Here is a 23,918-nt window from a genome sequence, read left to right as displayed (position 1 = left end):
CATCTGCCCTGTAGCAAAGAGATCTGGTGGACGTGTAATCAAGTAGGGCACCTAGGTACGCGTCATGTAGGTGGATGCACGAGCACGTCCTGGCCAAGCGTTCGACGCCTTGCCGGATAGCCGAACATCTTCATGGAAGATGAGGACGAGGGATGAAGCCATGCATCTCCAACAAAATCGGGTGCCATTGACAGTGTATGGCGAGCTCCATGGAAGGGAGCGTGCTGGAAGATGGAACGGCCTTCGGAAACGCGTCTTTCCAAGATCCAGGGTTCGCGCTAAGGGCACGCTCGCAGCCTTGGAACATCGACAGTCCTTGGAGGTTACCTAGGTAATGCTCCACACTATCATCGAGAAACACCAAACACCTCACCCTAATACTTACTAAGCATCGTGACCTCCTTGTGCTTCTAATGTCATGGAACAAGGCGTTTTTGCTCATTGATCGTGTGGAATTGCAACTACGTGCAATGATACTGGCACACGGCGAGACAGCAAAAACCCATCTTCCATCACACCCACCACTATCCACCAAACCAGCGAACCCATCTCATCAGCCTAACAAAAGCATCCTCACCACCACTACTCGGCCCTGCTTTCTATCAAATCCATCACATGCAACCCTCGCGACGCTAACCCAACACAGCCTAACCCCTCCACCAGATCGACAGGGTCCACAGGTGCAAACGCAATCCATGAGGCGACTCGGAAGGCCCAGACGTCCGTTTCCCACAGCATCGGGCACCCGTCTCATGACCATCACGGTATTAGGCAGCTAAACCTTGCGAACACGATATGTAGCTTCTCCTTCGCCATGGGGGCGGTTTGCCTTTTTGCTTCTTGTTACCTACATACCTTGTGACGATATGACGAGTTTGACGAGCGAGGCGAGTGATGCCAGCTCTCCTCCAGCCTCACCAGTCTACCCCGCCCGATCAACACCATCGCCCACGCGACGATCACCCCGCCATCTCCTCACCAAGCTGTACACTTCACATGTACTTTCAACGTGGAATGCGCGCACCTTTGAATTCGGCGCTGTGATCTTCCTGGCCAAAATCTTCCCTGGAACGCTCTTCTTCGCATCATGCTATGCGCTTTTCCGGTCACTCGCCGCTGCCGTCCTCGGATCATGGATTGGAGGGCTAGTTGACCGGAGAGATAGATTGTGGGTTGTGCGCCAGAGTATTGTGTGGCAAAGAGTTAGTGTCGCGGGGAGTTGTGCGATCTTGGTAGCGATGCTGGGTTTGGGTGGAGAAGAGAAGGATATTGGGATGGTAACCTACGGATTATTCTTCATCAGCGTGGTGCTGGCATGCATCGAGAAACTCGCCTTCGTCGCCAACACCGTATCCGTGGAGCGCGACTGGATCGTCGTTGTATCCGAGAGTCTAGCTCTCGACCGTCAAGAGCTGAACAGCGCGATGCGCAGGATAGATCTCATCTGCAAGCTCATCGCGCCCGTCGGCATCGGACTCGTAGACGGATACTCCTCCAAACTCGCCATCTGGGCCGTCTTCGCACAAAACGCAATAAGCGTGTTAGTGGAATACTTCGCCATCGCGAACGTTTATGCCGCGGTACCGGAATTAAGTGTTGGAAAGGGCGTCGTGACGAAACATGCGTCTGAAACGGACATTGCTACGGAACTGCAACAGCGAGCCTCGTCGCCTAACCAGGAAACCGTACCAAATCCCACTACGCGACGCTCCACCATCACCAAAACCATAACCGCACAACTCGCGCCGTATCGCGAATACATCACCAACCCCGCCTTCCTGGCCTCCTTCTCCCTCTCCCTCCTCTACCTCACCGTCCTCTCCTTCGCCTCGCAAATGACGACCTACCTCCTTACCCTCGGCTTCACCAGCACGCACGTCTCCGTCATGCGGCTCGTATCCGTTATCCTCGAACTATCCGCCACCATCGCAGCGCCGTGGCTCATGAACAAAATCGGCGCCGTTCGAGCAGGTCTCTGGTTCATCAACGAACAACTCCTCGCCATCGCCCTGGCAATTGGCCTATTCCACATTTTCCCCACGACTACAGCACCGATGCTAGCGGGTGGCGCCCTCGTAATCGGCGTCTGTCTCTCCCGCCTCGGTCTCTGGGGCTTCGATCTCAGCGTACAATATCTTGTTCAAGAAGACGCGCCTCCTGCGTCCCGTGGCTCTTTCTCCGCCATCGAAATGTCGTTACAGAACCTGTTCGAACTGCTTTCTTTTGCGACGACGATGATCTGGTATAAGCCGCAGGACTTTTTCATACCGATATATATTTCTGCGGGCGCGATTGCGTCGAGTGCGGCGTGTTTTGCGGGGTTCGTGAGGCAGAAGAGGGGGCATTTGTTGCATACGGATAGGTGCTTGAAGAGGATGGGCAAGGGGAAGAGGATGTATCAGGTTTTGCCTACGATTGAGGAGGAGGATATGGAGATGGAGGGTAGGTGATAGGACGAAGCACATTCACGGCGAGACCGAGATGAATGAAAATTACGAAGTACCGTTGCAAAGAAAAGCTGGAGCCGTCTGTGAATCCATCCACGCAACGTGGGATTAGTGTTCTCGTGACGCAACTTCAATATCGGTTGACGGAAAATTAATTATCTAACCTTGCAAATGTAGGTCGCGCAAAAACAAGCAGTCACAACATGTGCCGCGCTCTATCGTCACGCCCAGCCTTGGAATCTTCCGCCGGCATGTCAAGCACCCACGTGAAGGCCTTGGCTACTTTATCATGCCTGCACCTATCTTCCCTAATATAGCGGCACTCGTCTTCTCTTACTTACCGAGCAGTACCATCGCGGGAACAGCTACCTAGGTAGTTACCGCGCGCCAATCGCCTACCTTAGACAGTATCGTCTGGCATCGAATCCTTCGCGACTTCCAAGATTGTCACACCCTAGATCTCTTGCCCCACCAACACATACTACCAATACCAGGGTCGTAAAGTGCGACTACTCTAACTGAAATCATGTACACATCAAGACGTCACAGGTCGGGAGGAGGTAGATTAGTATATGAGGCTGCTCCAGACATTCCGTCGCTTATACACCTACCTGTTCTGGAGACCAGATAACCTAAGAGGCTCTTTACACAGTGACCCTACAAAGCTCTACTATACTATAACCCGGTATCTAGCAAACTCAACAAACCGCCTCCATAATGCATCTCCACTTCCCCCTCACCTACACCCTAGCCCTATCCACGACCACCCTCGCCCTATCACCCCACCTCTCCACCCGACAACAGCCCTTCAAAACAACACCCATAACCGATTTCTCAGAACCCTGGGCCTTCGCCTTCCTCCCCGACACCCGCATCCTCGTCACAGAGCGAAAAGGCAACCTCCTCCTCGTCGACCCAGTCACAAAGTTCAAAAGCAGCATCACCGGCGTCCCCGCCGTCGCGTATGCCGGCCAAGGTGGACTGCACGATGTAGCCTTACATCCACAGTATGCAAACAACAGCATCGTGTATATAAGCTACGCCGAAAACGGTTCCGGCGGCGCAGGCTGCGCGGTTGCGCGCACCAAGCTGAGTTTGAGTGGTAGTAGCGGCGCACTCTCTGGTCTCGAAGTCATCTGGCGGCATTCCCAACGTGCCACAGGCGGCCTTCAATTCGCATGTCGTTTGAAATTCGGTCCTGAAGACAACGCGTTATACATCTCCTCAGGCGAGATAAACCAAATGCACCCCGCCCAATCCATGACCTCCAACCTAGGAAAGATAATCCGACTCTACGACAACGGGACTGCCTACGCCGGAAACCCATTCGCCTCTCAAGGCGCCATCCAATCCCAGATCTACACGCTCGGCCACCGAAACCCCCTAGGCATTGATTTTGATGCTGCGGGCAGGTTATGGGAAGTCGAAATGGGGCCGTTTGGCGGTGACGAGTTGAATTTGATAGTGCCGGGTAAGAATTACGGATGGCCGGTTGTGTGTGAGGGACGGCATTACAATGGCACGTTGATACCGAAACATAGTACGAGGCCGGAGATGGCGGCGCCGAAGGCGAATTGGGTTCCTGTTATCTCGCCTGCTGGGCTGATTATATACAAAGGTGATTTGTTCAAGGGGTGGAAGGGGAATGCGATTATTACGGGGTTGAGTGCGCAGGGATTGGTCAGGGTGGGTATAACGGGGGATACGGCGGCGGAGGCACAGCGCATCAGCATGGGTAAACGCATGAGAGGTATTCGCGAGGATAAGGATGGTGCGATTTGGGTGATTGAGGATGGGGCTGGGGGGAGGTTGTTGAAGCTTACGCCGAATTGAAAGATGGGATTGGGGAGAGGTGGGGGGTTTAGAATGCAGATGACGTTGACGAAGAGAAGATATCGAGCTTGGAGTCTTCAAGGTTGCTTTCCTTCGAGTCGAGGCTACCCATGAGATGACAGTGCTACCGCCTCACTTCATCACTTTATCAGTGACATGACAGCCATCACCGCTTTTCCATCCTCCTTTCAATCCCCATGTCTGTAAACCCAAAGATCCACACCACGAAAACACTGCACCAACATCCACCTCACCTCACCTCACCTCCTACCTCCCCACACACCCATCTACTGGCCCCAACCACACTCCTTCTTGCAAAGCTTCCCATCCACATGGACGCCCTGGCAGATGATCTCGCACTGAGAAGTATGTTTGCAGCTCTGTCATCAATCATTAGCATAAACAACCCCTCACCCACTCCCATCATTCACTCCCACCATCCACCATATGAACAGAAAGTACTCACATTAGCGCAATCAACATAAGCCTCACTGCAGCGCTTGCAGAACGTAGTAGCCATAGTATGAACGTCCTGCTCTCCTTCGTCAGCCCCGGCCCGGGGGTAGAGCAGGGAGAGGGGGTGTGGGAAGGAGGCTGTGGGGGGACTTGCGTTGCCGGGAGAGGAACCGGCGTCGTGGGGGATAACGCTGCTGAGGACGGTGGTGGAGAGGACCACGAGGGTGAGGATGAGGGTGGGGGACTTCATGTTGAGTGGGTGTTTGGAATTGAGACTTGTTTGGTGGTTTGAGTATCAGATGAAGGTAGCCGAAGGTTGGATTTGAGGAAATTGGTTCTGTGTTGGGGATGGAGTTATACAAGACTTCGAAGGAAGGAGCCGAGTACGTTGGATAAGGTCTGGGCGGGGTGGCGGAACTCTGGATCGGAGCCCGTTTGCAAGGTGAGTGCAGGAGTGGCAGCCTGAATATTGCGTATTCGACTTACGTGGTGAGTAAGGGTATCATATTTGCGCAAACACGTGGTGGCGTCAAGAAGGAAGTGACGACAGCTGACCCGATTGAGAAGGAGCAAACAACACGAACAACACCATGTAACCGATATCAAGCATATTTGAGTGTGGGTACTGGAAGATAACGTTCACTTGAAGACGAGACGTGGAACATGTATCTTTGAGAAACTGCAGAAAAGGCATGTTGAAGCCCCCTCTTCAAAACGATCTAACGAATTACAATACGTAAACAAGAAGATTCTACAAACACCAGCGTGCCTTGCCCTTACGCACTACAAACACCCAACGCCACCCCATGCCATGCTATGCGAAACAAGAAACACTCAACCCAGCAACACAACACCAACACGTCTGACTACCTCCTCGCCGAAGCCCTCGGCGTCGGACTCCTCTCCTTCACATCCAGCGCCCTCATACGCTCAACATTCGTATCCACACCCGTATCCCCCCCACCCTCAATCGAAGGAACAACGTCTTGAACCATCGTTCTATCACCTTCGTCGTCGTCATACCCCTCCTCTTCATCATCCCCATACCTCCTCTCAACATACCCCTCGCCCTCCAAATAATCACCCCCCTCCACACTTTCGACAATCGAATCTTCCAAGCCCGTTTCATCGACATCCAAGCTCTCCCTCGACATGTAGCTCGCCTCAAGATCCTCACCAATCTCCGATCCCTCGTCTTCACTTCTTATACTAGCCGCCTCCGTCCTCTCATCATCATCATCGTCGTCGTCTTCGTCTTCACTGTCCGTAAAGTCTTGGATGTCTAATGGTTGATCGCGCCAATAATTAAAATCCGTATAAGCCTCCCCACCCGCCGGAACAAGCAGCCCCACCGGCGGGAAAAAGTGATCTACAATCTCGCGCATGCTTGCGTAACCCGTTTTATAGCTGTTGAGCGACAGGACGTCGAGACTGACTTCGGCGTTGGAGTTGATGGTGAAGATGCGGGTGGAGGGGATGTTGACACTGCGGTAGGACAGCGCGTCTGTGAAGCGGTTACCGAAACCGGCGTAAAAAGGGGTTTGGTGCGCGGGCTTATCGAAGAGCTGCATGATGTCGCGTAGACAAGCCATTTTGAAGACTTCGGGTTTGCGGAGGTAGATTTCGCGGCGGAGGGCTGCGATGGTGCGGTCCGGGCTCATGATTACGGGGCCTTTGGGGAGGCGGTAGTTGTCTTGGACGACGCCGTTGAGGTACGCGCGTGTGGTGTCTGCTTGGCCGACGGAGCGGCTGGTTAGGTAGAAGATGTTATAGCCGTTGTTGACAATGTCGGTGTAGAGTTTGGCTACTCCTTGGTGTGTCCAGTCGCGGCCGATCATGTTGAGCACGTGGCCGAGGGCGTCGGACTTGGTGATTGTGCCGTCGATGTCGGAGATGACGATGGGCACGTCGTGCTTCCAGTAGAACATGTAGGCTTCGCATTTGGAGCGGTTTACGGTGAAGCTCATGGTGTTTGCGCCGGGCTTTAGGTTGAGCGCTCGGAGTTGCTCGCTCGTGAGGCGTAGTGTCTTTGCGTATGTTTTGTGCTCGGATTTTCTGGCTTCGGGCGAGTGTGGCGCGGAGGAACCTAGAGCACTGTCTGAGTCTCTGCGTAGGGGAAATTGGGCAGTGTCGTCGCTACGTCCACTGTCGCTCTGGTAGCCGGGGTCTGACAGCGCATCAGTCGATTGGAGAGCTGACTCGTTCAAGACGTTCATCGTCGTCTTTGCCATAGCCGCTGCCTTGGCCTCCTCACTGCTGTAGATCCACAGATTGCCGTTCTCGTCAGCGCCTATGAGCGCGCCAATGTCGTAGTCTCCTGCGAGCTCATCCGACAGAATGCGCCTGGCTATGACCTCAGCGCGCAACGCATCCTCTTCGCTGCTCTTGTACCCAGTCATGTCTAGTTCGAGGTCGCCAGTCTCGGTGACTTTGTTCGGGATGTTCGAGGTAAAGAGCTTCTTGGACAGCTTGATGGCGCGGGCCAGGGCTTCTGCGGAGGACACAGGCGGCGGACTCGCTGAGCGCGTCGACCTGTTCCAGGCAGTCGCATCCTCCTTGCTGATCTGTAGCGGCCCTCTCTCGGGGCCCTTGTCTTGTGATTCCTCGCCGTCGAATGTCTTGGCAAACCCGTCCTTTACAGAAGGCACCGTCTCATCCGTGCTTGCCCTCTGCATGTGGAAGCCCGACCAGTCCCCCGACTTGGGCCGTCCAAAGTCGGCCCCGGCATAGTCCGAGGCAGGCACCGACATGGACATGCGCCCTCTCCTCCTTGTAGCGCTACCGTCGAGGTCGAAAGGCTCGGGCTCGTCGAAGGCGCGCTCTGAGGGCAGCTCTACGGGCTTCTGCTCGGGACTGGCGGCGGGCGATGCAATGGGCGACGTCTGCATCTCGGCGGGGATGGAGCGCGTCGTCTCGAAGACGAAGAAGGCCTCGCCGCCCTCGCCCAGCTTCATCGAGTAGTCCTGCAGCTCGCCATTGACGCGGAACTCGACCTTCTTGTCCGACGGGCGCAGTATCTGGTACTTGCCGAAGCGGACGTGGAAGGGCGAGCATGCCAGGCTGCCGTCCTCGTGCTCTACGACGATGGTGTCAATGGCGCCGCTGAGGGTGGCGGGGTTGATCGAGTTCCAGCCCTTGGACACGCTGCCCGTGATGGATCGCACGTAGTTCATGGTTGCTGTCTATGGCTCAGCGCCTCTTGCGCGGCCGAGGTGGTGCGAGTGGTTTGTATGTTTGTAGCGAGCGTCGGGGATGTACGTCAGAAGTGTTTTACAGAGGGAGGGCGGATGGATATGTGTCAGAGCGTGTTTGCATTCTTTCTTCACATGTCAGAGGGTTGCTTTCACCGAGGGAGGAGCGAGCGGCCGAGCGTTGAGGGTCAAAGAAGGGATGTCAGGAGTGGAAGTACTTTTGCGCTGACGTGCCTAGGCAGTGGTGAGCTATGCGGTCACCGAGCTCGCGGGCGCATCACGGGCCCGAGACGTCAGGCCGAGATCAAGTGACACCAGTGATGCGCTGAGCCGGAGTGCGCGGCTGGAATTTCCAGAATGGTACATGTTGCGAGGGATTTCGTGCATACGGCATGGGCTAAGGTGCAGAATCGAGATGCTATCTTCACATGCTGGAACGGAGCACGCACATTGGAGAAGCGTTGGTGCTGATTATATGTTGGGCCAGCCACTGGCTCAACCGCCGCGTGCGATAGATACCTAGGTAGCATGTGGGCTATTCCATGACTTTGCTACCGGAGTCAATATCCAATGGAAGGTATCGCGATGATATTCTCAACACACGCCTAACTCGACTTTTCGACAGCCACCCTGCCCCGCTAGCTGCTACTAGTAACTGTCGAAGATGAATGCGGAGGAGGTGCAGGTGTGGAGCAGCCAAGACGTCGAAATGGCCTGTAGCTTCGGCCATTTGCGGCGGTTGTGGCTGCACATGACGCCGCCAGGCACCGCGCAAACTTCACCCACCACGACAAACGGGTAACAGGTGGGAGACGCCTGACAGCTGTCCAAATGTTCTCGGAACCCTCACAGTCGCTGTACTGGCCGCCCGATGTCGCCCGCTACGACATGGAGGCCCTGCTGTTCTCGTCGTCGGGCTGGCTGCGCACGGCGTGCATCGTCTCGGCCCTCTTCTGGTAGGAATTGTATACAAGAAGAAATACACGCGCACCTACTCACCGCGCATGCAGGGTCGCCTTCCGCGCCTACCAGGTCCTCACGCAGCCCGTCGAGAAGCTGGTGCAGGTGCTCGGCCTCGAAGTCCCCGTTGCGCCCCTCGTCTCGCTCGCTGGTATCAAGGCCGATGGCGTGCTGCTGCACTGGAAGCCGCCCGACCAGCGCGCCTCGGTGCTCAAATACGTGATCCGCATCAACGGCATCGACATTGGCGACATCTCCCCGCAGGAGTCGTCCATCACCATCGAGAACCTGCAGCCCGACCGCCACTACACCATCCGCATCGTCACCCTCAACTCGTCCAGCTTCCAGGCCCCCAGCGTGCCCATCCGCCTGCGCACGCTCCCCGCCGACTCGGATGACTTCTACGGTCCCACCCCGCCCAAAGACGCGCCCCTCGCCAGCGACGACAATGACTACACCCCCACGCCCGTCATCCGCCCCAACAAGACCCTCGCCGATGTCGTCACCTCCGTCGCTGCCCCGCCCATGACCCGCGAACACAGCAACAGCACCTCCCGCATGCGCCGCCCAGACATCGGACGGAAGATCTCGCCAGCATCGCAGATGCAGGACCAAGGCAGGGCAGCGCAAGAGGCAGAAGGCCCAGACTCGATCCGGCAGTTGACCGAGAAGTTGGACGGCCTCAGACGCGAGTTGGACGACATGGAGCGCCAGATCCAGGACGAGGACCAGGAGTTTGTCACCCAGAAGGCCATCTTGGTGGACAAGCGCGACGAGAAGAAGGCGGCATTGAAAGAAAAGGAAGACGCCAGTCGCGACCTGCGGAAAGAGGTGGCTAGTCTTGAGCGTCAGAATGCCGCGGCCCAGACAAGGCGCGCTCAGCAGGAAAGGGTGCTGCGTCAAAAGGAAGCCGAGCGCAAGAAGCTGAAGGACGACGTTGCCAAGTGGACCAGGGAGGCGGGCGAACTCCGCGACACTGCTGAGAAGATCAAGAAAGAGCAGACCGAGTACCAGGCAGCCTCCGAGAAGCGCGTCCAGGACCTCAAAGACAAGTACGCCGACGAGACGCAGGCGAACAAGGTCTTGGAAGACGCCATCCGCGAGAAGGGTATCCACATCAAGGCTCTGGAAGAGGAGAGGCAGAAGCTGGAGGAAGGTCAAGAAGGCGCCGAAGCTACAGACGGCCCCGACAATGCAGAGAAGGAAGAGGACAACCGATGGAAGATGACTCTGGGTCTTTTGCAGCAGCAGTATGCCCAGGCTTGGGCGCTATACGCCGAGGCGGAGAGAGCCCATCAAGATGCCACGGGCAGATTGACCTACATGCAGCAGCGCCGCCTGAGCCAGCCGCAACTCTTCTCAGGACCGCCAGTCCCAGAAATGGGTCCCGTCAGGAGGAACAGCCAGCGTGCGCGACCGCTAAGCATGCGCGAAGGGCTTCTGGCTCAAGCAACTGGTGGCTTCGTGCATACTTCATCAGCCCCGTTCAACAGCATCCCGACGACTTCATCACCTTCGTTCGCTACCGCCACGCCTTACTTCAACCCAGTCAACGGCATGGCATTGCCTCCTCCTCGGAACTACAGCACATCCTTCTCGCAGGCCGACTTCGAGAGCTTGACCGGCGGTGCGCCAATGAGTCCGACAGCCGGTGCATTGCTTCCAGCGGGATTATTTGGGGATGATCTAGGCTTGACGGAAGACGAAGACGACGACCCAGGTCCACCCCAAGCACCGTCGCTGGATCCTTCACCCAACATGAGGAACGTCCTACCTGGTCTTGGAGCCCCTGGAACCATGAACCACACGCAAAACTCGAGCTCACCAGCTTCTCCACAGAGCGGCTCGCCCAGTGCTCTAGCAAGTCCTCGGGACAGTGCTGGTGAACTCAACTTTTATCCCAGCCATGACAACAACATGGACAACGACAGGCGCTCCATTCACTCAACATCCAGCTCCTTCCAGATCAATCCCCAAGCCAGTCGTTTTGGTGGGCTCTTTGGACTGAACCGAGCACGGGGTAAGACCTTCTCCGATGAGGGTCCAGCGCTGGGCTCCTTGAAACCGTCACAAAGTCAGTCACTACCCCGCCAGGACCATGGCATTGACGGTCTGGGTAACACTCGCCGCCGCGGTAGCCATTCCGAAGGCGCATGGTACGACACATTCATCCGCACCAAGACTCAGCCGATTGAGTCGCTTAGTAGTCCAAAGCATGTGGCTACCCGCAAACGACCGTTCAACATGTTCAGCAGCGCAAAGGGAGGTGAAGACCCATGGCTACGTAATATCCTAGGCATGCAGAGGCCGGAGTCTCCGCGTCAGGGCTCTACAAACTCCGGAGAAGGCATGGCTCTGCCACGTCCATCGACCGAGAGCCAGACGCGCTTCGGCTGGAATGTGGATGCCTTCGGTGCTCGGGCTAGTCCTCTTGGAGTCGACTGGAGCGTCAACAACACCAACACCACTTCATGGTCACGGCTAGGGTCTCGTCGACCCTCGATGCAACACACGTCGAGCGCAAACCTGATCAACGACGACATCCACGATGATGTTCTGGACTTTCCTTCAAACACACGCTCGCCCACTCAAGCGCCGATTGGCACTCGACCGCAGTCATCTGCTTCCCACATGCCAGCCCAGCCGTCGACCTCATCACTCCCACCCATCCCACCCACCCCACCAAAGCAGCTCAACCCCGCAGCAGCAAGCTTCACCATGTTCCAACTCGGCAAGAAGAACGAAGAAGAAAAAGCCAAGCGCGCCGCCGAGAAAGAAGCCCGCCGCGCCGAAAAGGCAGAGAAGAAGGAAGAAAAGGAAAAGAAGGTCAAGGCCGACAAGGCGGAAAAGGCCGCCCGCAAAGACAAGCACGCTACGCCTTCGGAAGCCGGCGACGCCAGAGACACAACTTCTCCTCATGATTCCCGCATGTCGCGGGACACGCCTTCTATTATCTCTACGGCTGACGCCTCAGAAGCCTCCCCCCGCGAATCTCTCGAACGAAGCATATCCCACACAGCCTCCGACGCTGCGGGTTCAATCGGCAAGGAATCCTTCATGCAGAAACTCACTCGCAAGGGTAGCACTAACCAGTTCCTCACGTTCGGCAAGAAGAACGCGCTGTTTTCCAAGTCTGCCAAATCCGATGTACCCAGTACACCTGATGAGCATGACGAGGAGGGTTCAACAAGTGGCTTCTTTGGTCTAGGCAAGAGCACCGAGAGTGTGGGGAATAGCCCTCAGATTGGCACGCCGAAGAGTGGGACTGCTGGCGGTGTTTGGGGCAGTATTACTAAGAAGATTGGGAGGAAGGAGAAGGATAAGACGCCGAGTTTGTATGAGAGTGTTGCTAGTGAGGCGACGGGGACGGGGGATGAGGAGGATGTGGTTGGGTTGGGGGTTGTGTAGTATTGTATTGAGCGTGTTGTAGTAATTAGCAAAATGTATCGTTGATTCATCATTTTGATCTAACATTATGTGTTCGCATGCGTGTCCATTCTATCTAATCCGCCTTCACTTGTAGTTCGCTAGTGTAACCTTTCCCCAGATTCCACTTGAGCCGCATGCGGGCGCCAAGCCTTCGCGCCCGTCCGTCGCAACTTCACCAACGCGCCTCAACCTCACTCACCTACCGACATCACGCGCACCCACCACACCACCCACCATGGCGTCACCCGCCGCAGAACCCATGCAAAATGGCATCTCAACGCCCCCCGCGACCGCCAACGCACCCACACTCAGCCCACCCACGCAGTCGCAACCACAACCCTCACAGCCAACCGCGCAACCATCGCAACAGTCCAACGGTGTCTCTACAACCGCACCAATGAACCCCGCCTTCCCACCAACATCCCTCTCCGACCCCGGCACCAGCAAACGCCCCCGCGACGCCCGCCTCATCCACCTCATCCTCGCCAACATGGGCGTGCACGCCTACACCGAGCGCGTCCCCCTCCAACTCCTCGACTTCGCCTACCGCTACACCTCGTCCATCCTCTCCGACGCCATTTCCTACGAACCACCTCTACCTACCACCTCCGGCAGCAAGAAACGCGGCGCCAACGCTGATGGCAGCGGTGAAGACGCCGTGAGTCTGAATGCGCTGCGTACGGCTGTGGGAGCAAGGGCTGCGGGCGCGTTTAACACGAGTTTGGGCAAGGAGTTTATGAGTGAGGTTGCTCAGGAGAGGAATCGTATTGCGTTGCCGAGGATTGAGCGCGAGTTTGGGATTAGGTTGCCGCCGGAGAGGTATTGCTTTACGGGTGTGGGGTGGGGGGTTAAGGGGGCGTGGGAGGAGAGTGTTGAGGATGAGGGTGGGGATGAGGATATGGAGGTTGATGGGGAGGGGGTTGGGTTTGCTGGGGGCCCTGTGGGCACGGTGAATGGGACGACGGTAGGGAATGTGGCAGGTGAGACGGAGGCTAAGGATACGGATATGGGGGGTATGGAGGAGGATGAGGAGGTTGATGACGATGAGTTTGAGGAGGCTATGGGGATTAACCAGGAGAATAACGGTTGAGCTGAAAGTTGAGCTTGACTTGAGCAGGCAGCAGCACAAAGGGTGACTGGTACGGCGTTTGGGTGGGACTTGAGCATTTGGTACGGCGTTATGGATTGGACTGGACTGCGAGGTATACCAGAGTTGGACAAAAAACTTGAGCTTTTACATTGCGCGCAAATGGGCTGCGCTGAGTTTGATAATTGCGGAAGAGAGTATTTACACGTTATAATACAATATACATCCATCCGCTCCATAATCCGTCTCCAACACCCCTCCTCATCATCTTGACCCATAAACCCCACCCCTAGTAACCCCCCTATCATCCACCCTATTCTCCTCTTTCCTTCTCAATCCCTCCTCATTAACCGTTTCCGCTTTCTTCCCCAGCGTCCGTCCACTCTCGTCTAGATTCCACCATTCTTTGTGTTTTTCCCGCGCGTCTTCCAGCTTTCTTTGGTGGTCTATTCGCGCCTGTGGGGGTGTTAGCATTTTAGTGTTCCAGTCAGTGGACAGTGCATGAACTGAGAGTCAATACAACATACCTGCCTCCTCTCCTCCGCCAATGCAAACCACTCCAACCTTGCCTTGTCCAACTCATCCTGATTCTGATACTGCAACATACAACTATTCATCGCCAGTCGTGGTTGGCGGCACGCGTATATCATTGTGAAGGTGCGTCCGAGGGCACACTGCGCAAAGGTTTCAATCTCCTTTGCGCATTTCGCGCGCACGTTTTTGTAGTACAGGTCTTTGACTTGTTGTTCTTGGGGCGCGGATAGGGGTGTGGGGTTTGTGGGTGTGCGATTGGTGCCGATTATCATGCGGTCTTCTGTGTTGGCCATCGGGATCGTGGGCTATTGCAAGATCGAGTGATACGTGGGTGCTACCCAGACGGTGGGGTTGGGTGGTGCAAGTCGAATGCGTGGCCGAATGGAGCTCGAGGTATGAGGTAGCGAGTGACGATGTAGGAAGTGTGTGGTTGGTGGACGTAGACGTGAGTGGGCGTCTTTGCGGACTCCCGGCGGTGCTGAGGTTCGAGATTGGATTGGATTGGCAAGATTGATGTTATTCGGAGTGGGGCGTGTCCATGCAGTTCGGTGGTGAGAATACGGAGCGGGCATGTCGGAGGTTCTGGGCGTGGTTTGGCCGATCTGGGTGAGCCGAGGCAAGTGAGCTTGGGGAACGGCATTTCGTGGTTTAGACTTCACATGCGCTTTTAGTTGCGGCTTTACTTTACATCACGTAGACACGAGCACAGCCAGAGACTTGACAGTCGCAACATTATATTCGTCTAACTACCGATCCATCTACATCCTCACCTCACCCTCCCCCATAATGAAGATCGCAGACCGCACCTTCCTCATAAGCGGCGGCGTCTCAGGCCTCGGTCTCGCAACCGCCCGCGCCCTGCACTCCTCTGGCGCATACGTCTCGCTGCTCGACCTCAACGCCTCCAACGGCTCCAAAATCGTGTCCGAACTCGGGTCCCGCGCAAAGTTCTTCGAAACCGATGTCACAGACACAGACGCCATCGCATCCGCAGTCGCAGGCACAGTCGCGTGGGTGAAAGAAACAGGAAAAGATATTGGAGGCGTGGTAGCAGGAGCAGGAGTGGGAATGCCAGGCCTGATCATCGACAAGAAGAACGAGCAGCTTAGCATTGAGAGTATTGATTTCGTGCTCAATATAAATTTGAGGGGGACGTTGGATTTGGTGAGGCAGGTGGTGCCGCATATGACTACGACCACGCCTTCGAGTCCTGATGGGTCGCGTGGTGTGATTATTATGATTGCGTCTTCGGCGGCGTTTGATGGACAGATGGGGCAGGTTGCGTATGCGGCGTCGAAAGGGGCGGTGGCGAGTCTGACACTGCCGCTTGCACGCGATCTGTCAAAGTATGGTATTCGGGCTGTGACGATTGCGCCGAGTATGTTCGATAGCGCGATGACGCGCATGATGAGCGAGAAGGTGAAGAGGAGTCTGGAGAACAGTATGGAGTTTCCCAAGAGGGCGGGGCTGCCGGAGGAGTTTGCGAGGTTGGTGGTGGAATGTGTGGGGAATGAGATGTTGAATGGGACGGTTTTGAGGCTGGATGGCGCGATGAGGATGCCGGCGAGGCTGTAGTTGTATTTATTTGGGTATATGAGTTTAATGGGGGTTCAGCGCTTGCGCTCCCTGATCTTGAACTTTACGCCGTTCTTGTTGACTCCGCCGACGGTGTTGTTCATCTTTGCGCGCTGGAGTTCGAGTTCTTCTTCAGCGGCCATGAGTTCGCTCTCCCGCTTCTTGAGGGCGCGTAGTCTTGTTACGTGGCGCTCTTGTGCTCGCTCTCTCTCCTTGCGGAACTTTCTCGCTTCTCTCCGTGCTTGCTCTTGTGCCTCTATCTGCTTCTTCGATAACGTGTTCGGCCGCTGGATGGGTGCCTCGTCGTCGTCTTCCGAAAGCTCGTCTTGTAGGTCTCCAAAGGTGGGCGACTCCTTGCGCGCAGGAATTTCTTCGCCGCGCCCAAACCAAGTGTCTGGTTCAAACTCCTCTTGTTCTTCCTCGTTGTCCACAAAGACTCTGTGCTTTCCCTGCTTCGTCCTCGCCGCATCCCTCACAGCACGCACCTCGCCCTGCTCCTCCATTATCAGGCGCTGCTCTACCTCCTCCCTCTCTTTGCGCGTCTGCTGCAGCATGGTGCGAATGTATCCCGCGTCCTGTGTCTTCAACAGCTTGACCACCTCCATGCTCAGCGCCTTGTTGCCTCGGTCCGCCACCCTCTTCCCCGACTTGTCCACCTTGGACGACATCATCTTGAAGGAGAACTCATCGGGATTTCGGTCCTGCGCCTTTTGCTTCAGGATCTTGAGTTTGGCCTGCTTCTGCTTGTGGTCGTGCGCGCGCAGCTTGTAGTCCTTGCGCTTTTCGAGGAGACCCCATTTTGCGCGCTCTTCGGGTTGCGCGCGCTCCTTGTGGTTGCGCCGTTGAACGGCATTTCTCATGGATGACATTTTGGGCGGTGGGTAGTGTGGCGCGTTGGTTGTGTAGAGGTGTTGAATTGCTCGAGACTTTTCGGTGGGCCTCCGCTGCCAAGACTTCGGCCCACTTTACTCATCTGCTAGTCCAAATGGACATCTGCATGCTGTTTCTCTCAAACATCGACACCTTGGTGATTATTGATCAAATTCACTTTTCGTCGTGGCACTAATCTATCTAGAACGACAAGACATTCATAACACGCCATTTACCAGCGTAGAAAGTATCGCGGCCCTCACATTGTCCAGGCGTCATGATCTCCGCGTGTTTACTGCATTCGATCTTGAAACACATTCTAGGAAACGTTCCGCACTTGCATTGCCTATCCAGGCTTATGCAATATGGATCTGTCCTTCCAATGGCGCCGGTTGGTGGAAGTACGCAGCGGAAAGTTTACAATATGGATTGTGCCCATGGAGCAGCACACTGGGCATCGTCGGCGATGATGCCCATTCTCAAATGCCGTCGGATCGGGTACTTACTGCCATCCGCCCCATCTGAGACGTTCTAGTACTCTTGGATGGGTGCTTCCGCTGATAGGAGCCGTTCACCGATGGACGACTGCCAATCATCGGTGAGCAACTTGATCGTGGTTCCTCGCGGGAGTCGCGGAAACGGGCCATCACCATAGAGATATGCAAGACCGGAAGTATGGATCCAGAGGTACCCATATGTAAGCCTAGGCCTTGCATTCTTCGACAGAATCTTGAGTCCAGCGAACGAAGATACGTGAGCGGTGAGAACGCGTTGACTTCTTTACGACGTGAAGGCACGACCAGCCAACAGCACATCTTCGCCGAGGCGATCTGTTCTCAAAGTAGAACGGAACATTTTGAAAGAGATTTAATCGCATACCACCCGCCCAAAGATCGACTCCAGAGGTGGCATTCCACAAGAACCATAGCCCATCTCCCAACTGAAACGCCAAGTCATCACCAACCCTCCGCCCAGGAATCCTTCCAAACACCGCGGAAAATTCTCTACCGACATATGGCGCTGCACTAATGTACCCCAGGTCTTTCCCCAATATACCGCAACGCCAAAACACCGTCACCTGTGTCATAGATACTGTTCTCCATCGCACAACTGCACATTCTCGACTCATGGCGTGCGGAAGAACATGTCAACGAGAAATCCCGCGAATCACGAAAGATCCAGGGCGTATTCAGTTATGCAGTGTAGATCGAAATAGTGAGGTTGTGATGGTGGGCATGACCATTCTAACCACCGGTAAGGGTACAACAACCTCAGCCCCTAGCCAAGCACAACTTACCACGGCGGAAGACAATTCTCCACCATTCTCCACAAATACTACAGTGTCTTGGCTTGCCTGACGAGATCCACAATCCAGGGTCTCATCCACCCCGTAGCAATTTCACGACGTCCGTAGAGGGCTACATCGGTGTCTAGATCTGGTTGGCGATGCAGGTATCGAGGAGAGGTGGGTATCGAGGATGTGTATAAAGGCAATGGGGGTTCCGAGTGGTAGACCAGCAGCTCACTCACTTCTTCTCTGAGTATTCAGCCCATCTGCAAACTTAGCAGCTCCTCCACTTCATTCTCCAACTTACGCACGAACTTGTTACCATCATGTTGTCTCAAGTCGCACTCCTTTCCCTCGTCGCCAGCTTGGCAGCTGCGCAGACTCTCAACATTCCCACTCGCTCAGGCAGCATCGTGTCGCTCCCCCAGCCCAGCACCATCACCGGCAGCGTCAACTTTGGTAACAAGGAGTTCGACCGCGGTCGGCCTTGCAACTCAGACGAGGACACTGGTAGCGACAGCGCCGTCTTCATCCTCCAGAACGGCGCGTCCATCTCCAACGTCATTATTGGCGCAAATGCGCTCGAGGGCGTGCACTGCTTGGGTATGTTGTACATTCTTCTCGCGACCCTGGAGGAATGGCACTAACAACCTTGGAATAACAGGCTCCTGCACCCTAACAAACGTCTGGTTCCGCGACGTCTGCGAAGACGCCATCTCCATCCTCGGCAGCGGCAACGCCCTCATCCAAGGCGGAGGCGCCGCCCAAGCCAGCGACAAAGTTATTCAACACAAGTATGTCTCCCCTATCCCTTCCCTTCCCCCTCCCCCTCCCCACACAACCCCAAACAACCCAAACACATACTAACACACCCCTTCCAGCGGCGCCGGCACAGTAACCATCAAGAACTACACCATCGTCAACGCCGGAAAGCTCTACCGCTCCTGCGGCGACTGCACCGACAACTCCAAAAAGTCGCCCCGCAAGGTCATCGTCGAGAATGTCCGCGCTTTCGGGCTTATCTCCGATCTCATCGGCATCAACTCCAACTTCGGTGACACAGCCTCCATTAGCGGATCTTGCGGAACGACGAAGAAGGTGTGCCAGGAGTACAAGGGTGTTAACAAGGGGAACGGGAGTAGCAGCAAGGTTAGCTCGACGAGCGCTTGCACTGGAGCGCAGGGGAAGTTGGAGAAGCTGCCGAGCTGTTAGTCAAGTGGTTTGGTAGGGCCTGCGATTGATGCGTTGGGGTAGAGGGCTTAGTCTGAAGGGTGGAGCGATGGGCTGGGAGATGTGGACCCGGAATTATGTATATATTGACGTTCGCTTTGAGATTTGTATATAGCTTTTTGTGCTGCGATGGGGATGTGGCCAATGATATTGGTATTTATATGTGGTTGCGTCTTCTTTGAGTGAGCTGCTGTGTGCAAGTGGAGTTGCGAGTGGGGAGTGAGTGATCACAAGCGCTTGCGCACGTTTCTGATGTTCTTTGGTTGTATATATTGATCCTTGTTCATCTGATTGTCATGCCGGCCGAAGAAAGAGATACAGTCTTGTACGAGGCAATTGTGTTGTGCGCAGACTGGCATCGTAGCATCGCATGAATACTGGTACAAATTCTATCGTTTTCGGTGAATATGTGGTGGCCACGATTCACAAGACTGTTTCCTCCTGTCGATGATGTCGTCGAATGACATGCAAAAGATACTCAGCCTAGCATGTGGAGGGATTTCGGGGCATGGTGATATATGGATGTGTACGGAGTACTGAGGGGGCATATCCAAAAAGTGTAGGGGGCAGAGGCCATGTTCAGCTGCTGTGATAAGTTGATTGAGTGATGATTCCGCGTTAAAGATCCCCAGTTCCGTCACATGGTACCGGGGTACCTAGGTAGCGATCGAGGTGTTTGAGACCACACTTTCACTGCGACCATGATGGAAGGTGGAATTGAATGGTGCCCTATTCTTATGACGATAGTCGTAACAAAGAGATCGTGGATGTCGTAGTAGTAGATTATCTGCGCGCGGCGTTGTCTTCCGGTATGGTGACGTCAGCAGCTTCCTCAAGCGAGGCACAACTCCAGCTACCCCGAAGCTGACATCCTCCTTCTTGAAATACCTCAACATCAGCTCTTGTCCCATGTTTCCGAAGGCCTGAAAGTCTCTTTACGAGCGGGTTGGAAGCTCGATCTAGTAGCGTTACCGTAAAACATGCATGCGGCGACATCCCCTCATCATTGGCAGCCAGCTCAAAGTCTTGGTTTTTCCGACATCCGAATTGACCAAACCGAATTGCGGTAGCGGGCTATCCCAAAACCTGGAGAAACACGACGATCGCTTCCGCTAATAGCTGCGGAGCCCCGCAAGATGATATCCAGGGCTTAGGTTCCTGAATGCTCGGGTGAACACAATCCGGAGCCGCTTGGCTGGTAAACATCCATGCTTCTGCAACCGGCTATATGAGGTCTACAGCCATGTACCAGAAAATGGCCGTCACCCCAGTCCGCCATCGCATCACATCGCAATGGGGTTCAACACGCTTTCGTGCCAGCTGTTGCTAGCTGCAGCGACTGCCTCTGCCAAATGGATCGTTCCGGGAGCGCGTTGGAGAGCTACCGATGACACTCTTGTGAATGCGCACGCTGGTGGTATTACTGTGGATCAAGAGACGGGCAAGTACTTCTGGTTCGGCGAGTACAAGATCGAGGGACAGGAAGAAGGTGGTGGTGTCAGCGTGTACAGCTCCGACGACCTTGCGACATGGGAGCCTCATGGTCTGGCCCTGGAGCCCATCGAGGGCCACCCCTACATCTCACCTGAGGACATCATTCAACGGCCGAAGGTTGTATACAGCGAGGGCACCGGTCAATACCATGTAAGCACTCGTCTTCAGCAACCACGGTAGCTTTGCTAACATTGATAGATGTGGTGGCACGCCGACAACTCCACCTACGGAGAGCTTCTGCAAGGTCTTGCGGTCTCGGACAACATCACCGGCCCCTACAGCTTCGTCGATGCTACAGCGCCACTTGGAAACTGGTCACAAGATTTCGGTCTATTTGTCGACCAGAAAGACGGCCGCGCGTATTCGCTATACTCCAATGGTGACCGCAGGGAAGGACGCGACGTCTACCTGACGTCCTTCAATGAGAACATCACTGCTCTAGATGAAGTCGTTCATCGTTTCGACAAGTACGATTTGGAAGCACCGACGATTGTGCAAACCGATAAGAGCTACTTTGCGTTGATGTCGCATAAGACGGGTTACCGCCCAAACAGTAAGTATCTTCACTCATCGCATGTCTACATCATATACTGACCACTTCCAGACGTGGTTGCTTTCCGCGCCGACTCCCTTTCTGGTCCCTGGTCTCAACCTTTCATCATCGCACCGCTCAACACACGTACCTTCAACTCGCAATCTGGATTGAATCTTCGGATCAATGGTACCAAGAAGACTACCTACCTATACATGGGCGACCAATGGGACTCAATCAGTCTCTGGGAAAGCAGATACATCTGGCTACCGCTTGAGATTGACGAAGAGAAGAAGTCCGTTGAGCTCAAATGGTACGATGTCTACGACCTCGACGTGAAAACCGGAGAGGTCACAGCCATCAACGGCACCACCTACTATGGCAAAGATGCAACCACCACCGGCGACGCCTATCACCAAGAAGCCACCTTCGGCAGCGATGGCGTCATCGTCACCGGCATCTACGGCAACGACAGCAAAGTCACCTTCTCCAACATCGAAGGCACCGGAAAGCCCCAATGGGTCTCATTCTACTACCAGAACACCGACGACATGGGCTTTGGCGACCAGCCTGGAGGTTCACCTGATCGTATCAATGGGACCTGGCAGCTTCGCCGCATCTCGAGTGTTATTGTGAACAACAAGACGGAAGAGGTTGAGTCACTGTATCAGAGAGATACGCACAAGGGGATCATTCTGAGCACGCCGCTGATGTTGAACTTGGAGGAGGGTAGTCATAACACTATTACTATTGGTGGGCTGGATAATGGGCAGGATGTTAAGGGCGCGGATATTGATCGTATTGTTGTGTATCCTCCGGAGGAGTAGTTTGCTAGTACGGCAACGCTTGGGCGATAGATGCATCAAAAGTACGAAAGACTATCAGTGAAATCGCGTGTATTTTGCCGTTGGGACTAGAATTTGCGCTGCGTCAAGTATTACGCGCAAAGCTGCAAGTGGACTAGCGCCATCACATACGTTTGCTGCTTTCTCTCTCACTTCCATCCTCTGCGTCTCTTGTACTTCTACCTTCCGCCTCGCCACTGCAAACTTTCGCCCACGCAGTCGTTTGGCTACACCAGCGAGCAACTCCGGATTTCGTCGCCTTTCAACACCACCGTGGGATTCTATCAGTCGCTCGCGATAGATACCCTTCAACCGATTGAACGAGGCTTCCGCCTGCGCAGCCAGGAGTCTACATCAGTCACCACACTCAAGCTTCGCGCCTCCACCACACCGCTAAACGCCTATATCAGCGACAACACTCAAGCTTCGCACCTTTTTGGACCAACGTGGGCTTCAACCGCATTCCTCTAGTCGACTCGGAATGTCTCTACTATCCCTACCCACGGAGATCATCAGCAAGATCTGTCGATGCCTTGGCCTGGAGCGCGATATAGGTGGCTCCGTATACTACAATAACGATGACCTGCAGTCGCTCCGCCTCACCTGCCGAAACCTTCACGCCAAGACTACTTTCGACGCCGTGGTCAGGTACGGACTATTGCTAGAGGAGCTCGAGATATTCGTCGACTACAAGGGACTCTGCCAGCTGTTGCACATAACTCAAATACCCGCTTTTCGCGACCGCATCAAGCGAGTGCTGTTCTATTATCCTAGGGTGACAAGTACGGTGGACGACTGCGATATTCCATGGGGATTGTCTCCGACCCGTGAAATGCGCCGCGAAGAGATTTCGACATACTTAGAATCCCCCGAAGCGGTTGAACTGCTAGCAGCATGCTTCCGGAACTTGAAGCAAGCGACTTCTTTGGAGGAGATTCCAGTACGGAGTACGAACTTGCACCGTATCATACATGCCGCTTCAGCGAGGAGCGGCTTTGCAAGGAAGAAGGCAGTCTTCACAGTACAGCCTGAAAACCTCAGTAACGCTGATCATCGTACTCTGATGATAAATCCTGCGGATTGCTCACCATACACCAAGGGTATCGAAATTAGCACCTCGACCTTACATTACATGTTTCTACGTCCCGAGATCAAGCAGACAATACAAGACGCCAAAAGGTGGAACGAACATGGATATCATTTGAAAGGCTATCAGCCTGATCACACAAATCTATCCCGACTTATCGCAAATCACAGTCAGATCGAGACCCTTCGTCTGGACGGGTGCGAGACCCATCCTCGCTTGAGATTCTGCGACGGCTGCCATGCAGTGTTTTCTAGGCACGTTGCTACTACACATTACTCCAACATCACCAGGCTGAGTCTCCACGCAATCTACATTAGCGGGGGTCAACTTCGACGTTTCATAAAGCAACACTCAGCCACGTTGAAGGAATTCGACTCCACATTCGTAACGCTAACGGACGGATCATGGCGCTCGATCGCCCAAGGCCTATACAAGCTCCCAAAGCTAGACATGCTACACTGGGCTCTTCTGTTCCAAAAGCATGCAGTACCTCGTCTTGGGAGTGATTCTCTGTCTGAGACAGAACTCAGACCATTCTGTATCGATAGTTGTACTTGGGAGGGAACCTCGAACGTCAAGTGCTACCTTCAGTCCTTTGAGGATTACTTCCGCACGCGCAAGTACTACAAGAAAACTAGGGGAATTGGAAGTGGTGTCACTGCTGCGAAGACACGACCAAACTTCCATGAAGCCATCATGTATCGGTTTGCTGACGTGGTGATGAAGCCTGCTGGAATGGATTCAGCCTACGCGATTGAACGATACGCGGAAGGAATACTGGACTAGTCATCTGGTAAGGAGGAAGCACCAGATGCCTTGAAGAAAAGGACAGAGGGGTGATGACGCAGTAGCTGTTGAATGAGGCGCACACGCCACTCTTCACGAACTTTTGGGCGAAATTGCAGCATTTCCTACACGACGATATATCATTGCCAGATCAACCACTTTACACCATTAATTCATTCGAAGAGTACATCTCTGTATTAGCGCGCGAAATTGTAGTGCTCAGATGTTCGTATCCCCATCCAAGTGCGGTAGCAACACCACGATTACGAATTTT

The 23,918-nt window shown here is 54.6% G+C and overlaps 11 protein-coding genes across 11 annotated transcripts; 8 read left to right on the top strand and 3 right to left on the bottom strand.

The window, feature by feature from the left end:
• Positions 1-1,238: 1,238 nt before the first annotated feature.
• Positions 1,239-2,450, top strand: J4E79_010215 (uncharacterized protein; the record flags this gene model as incomplete). Its single annotated transcript, XM_049359054.1, has 2 exons — positions 1,239-2,320; positions 2,363-2,450. The coding sequence occupies 2 exons, from the start codon at positions 1,239-1,241 to the stop codon at positions 2,448-2,450; spliced, it is 1,170 nt and encodes a 389-aa protein (XP_049206432.1).
• Positions 2,451-3,164: 714 nt separating this feature from the next.
• On the top strand, positions 3,165-4,280 carry J4E79_010214 (uncharacterized protein; the record flags this gene model as incomplete). The annotated part of the gene is made up of 1 exon (XM_049359053.1): positions 3,165-4,280. One exon carries the CDS (start codon positions 3,165-3,167, stop codon positions 4,278-4,280), a length of 1,116 nt encoding a protein of 371 aa, XP_049206431.1.
• Positions 4,281-5,602: 1,322 nt separating this feature from the next.
• Positions 5,603-7,909, bottom strand: J4E79_010213 (uncharacterized protein; the record flags this gene model as incomplete). Its single annotated transcript, XM_049359052.1, has 1 exon — positions 5,603-7,909. One exon carries the CDS (start codon positions 7,907-7,909, stop codon positions 5,603-5,605), a length of 2,307 nt encoding a protein of 768 aa, XP_049206430.1.
• An 849-nt stretch (positions 7,910-8,758) lies between these two features.
• On the top strand, positions 8,759-12,295 carry J4E79_010212 (uncharacterized protein; the record flags this gene model as incomplete). Its single annotated transcript, XM_049359051.1, has 2 exons — positions 8,759-8,883; positions 8,938-12,295. 2 exons carry the CDS (start codon positions 8,759-8,761, stop codon positions 12,293-12,295), a joined length of 3,483 nt encoding a protein of 1,160 aa, XP_049206429.1.
• Positions 12,296-12,551: 256 nt separating this feature from the next.
• Positions 12,552-13,406, top strand: J4E79_010211 (uncharacterized protein; the record flags this gene model as incomplete). Its single annotated transcript, XM_049359050.1, has 1 exon — positions 12,552-13,406. The coding sequence occupies one exon, from the start codon at positions 12,552-12,554 to the stop codon at positions 13,404-13,406; it is 855 nt and encodes a 284-aa protein (XP_049206428.1).
• A 443-nt stretch (positions 13,407-13,849) lies between these two features.
• Positions 13,850-14,230, bottom strand: J4E79_010210 (uncharacterized protein; the record flags this gene model as incomplete). Its single annotated transcript, XM_049359049.1, has 3 exons — positions 13,850-13,859; positions 13,931-13,967; positions 14,011-14,230. The coding sequence occupies 3 exons, from the start codon at positions 14,228-14,230 to the stop codon at positions 13,850-13,852; spliced, it is 267 nt and encodes an 88-aa protein (XP_049206427.1).
• A 493-nt stretch (positions 14,231-14,723) lies between these two features.
• J4E79_010209 (uncharacterized protein) lies at positions 14,724-15,512 on the top strand (the record flags this gene model as incomplete). The annotated part of the gene is made up of 1 exon (XM_049359048.1): positions 14,724-15,512. The coding sequence occupies one exon, from the start codon at positions 14,724-14,726 to the stop codon at positions 15,510-15,512; it is 789 nt and encodes a 262-aa protein (XP_049206426.1).
• Positions 15,513-15,547: 35 nt separating this feature from the next.
• Positions 15,548-16,381, bottom strand: J4E79_010208 (uncharacterized protein; the record flags this gene model as incomplete). Its single annotated transcript, XM_049359047.1, has 1 exon — positions 15,548-16,381. One exon carries the CDS (start codon positions 16,379-16,381, stop codon positions 15,548-15,550), a length of 834 nt encoding a protein of 277 aa, XP_049206425.1.
• Positions 16,382-17,996: 1,615 nt separating this feature from the next.
• J4E79_010207 (uncharacterized protein) lies at positions 17,997-18,882 on the top strand (the record flags this gene model as incomplete). The annotated part of the gene is made up of 3 exons (XM_049359046.1): positions 17,997-18,273; positions 18,335-18,464; positions 18,552-18,882. 3 exons carry the CDS (start codon positions 17,997-17,999, stop codon positions 18,880-18,882), a joined length of 738 nt encoding a protein of 245 aa, XP_049206424.1.
• A 1,311-nt stretch (positions 18,883-20,193) lies between these two features.
• Positions 20,194-21,753, top strand: J4E79_010206 (uncharacterized protein; the record flags this gene model as incomplete). Its single annotated transcript, XM_049359045.1, has 3 exons — positions 20,194-20,544; positions 20,593-20,947; positions 20,999-21,753. 3 exons carry the CDS (start codon positions 20,194-20,196, stop codon positions 21,751-21,753), a joined length of 1,461 nt encoding a protein of 486 aa, XP_049206423.1.
• A 499-nt stretch (positions 21,754-22,252) lies between these two features.
• Positions 22,253-23,644, top strand: J4E79_010205 (uncharacterized protein; the record flags this gene model as incomplete). Its single annotated transcript, XM_049359044.1, has 1 exon — positions 22,253-23,644. The coding sequence occupies one exon, from the start codon at positions 22,253-22,255 to the stop codon at positions 23,642-23,644; it is 1,392 nt and encodes a 463-aa protein (XP_049206422.1).
• Positions 23,645-23,918: the final 274 nt, after the last annotated feature.

Source organism: Alternaria viburni (genome assembly GCF_023758015.1).
Source record: "Alternaria viburni strain BMP 2772 chromosome Unknown scaffold_29, whole genome shotgun sequence".
Taxonomy (NCBI): domain Eukaryota; kingdom Fungi; phylum Ascomycota; class Dothideomycetes; order Pleosporales; family Pleosporaceae; genus Alternaria; species Alternaria viburni.
This window is presented reverse-complemented; position numbering and strand designations above follow the sequence as displayed.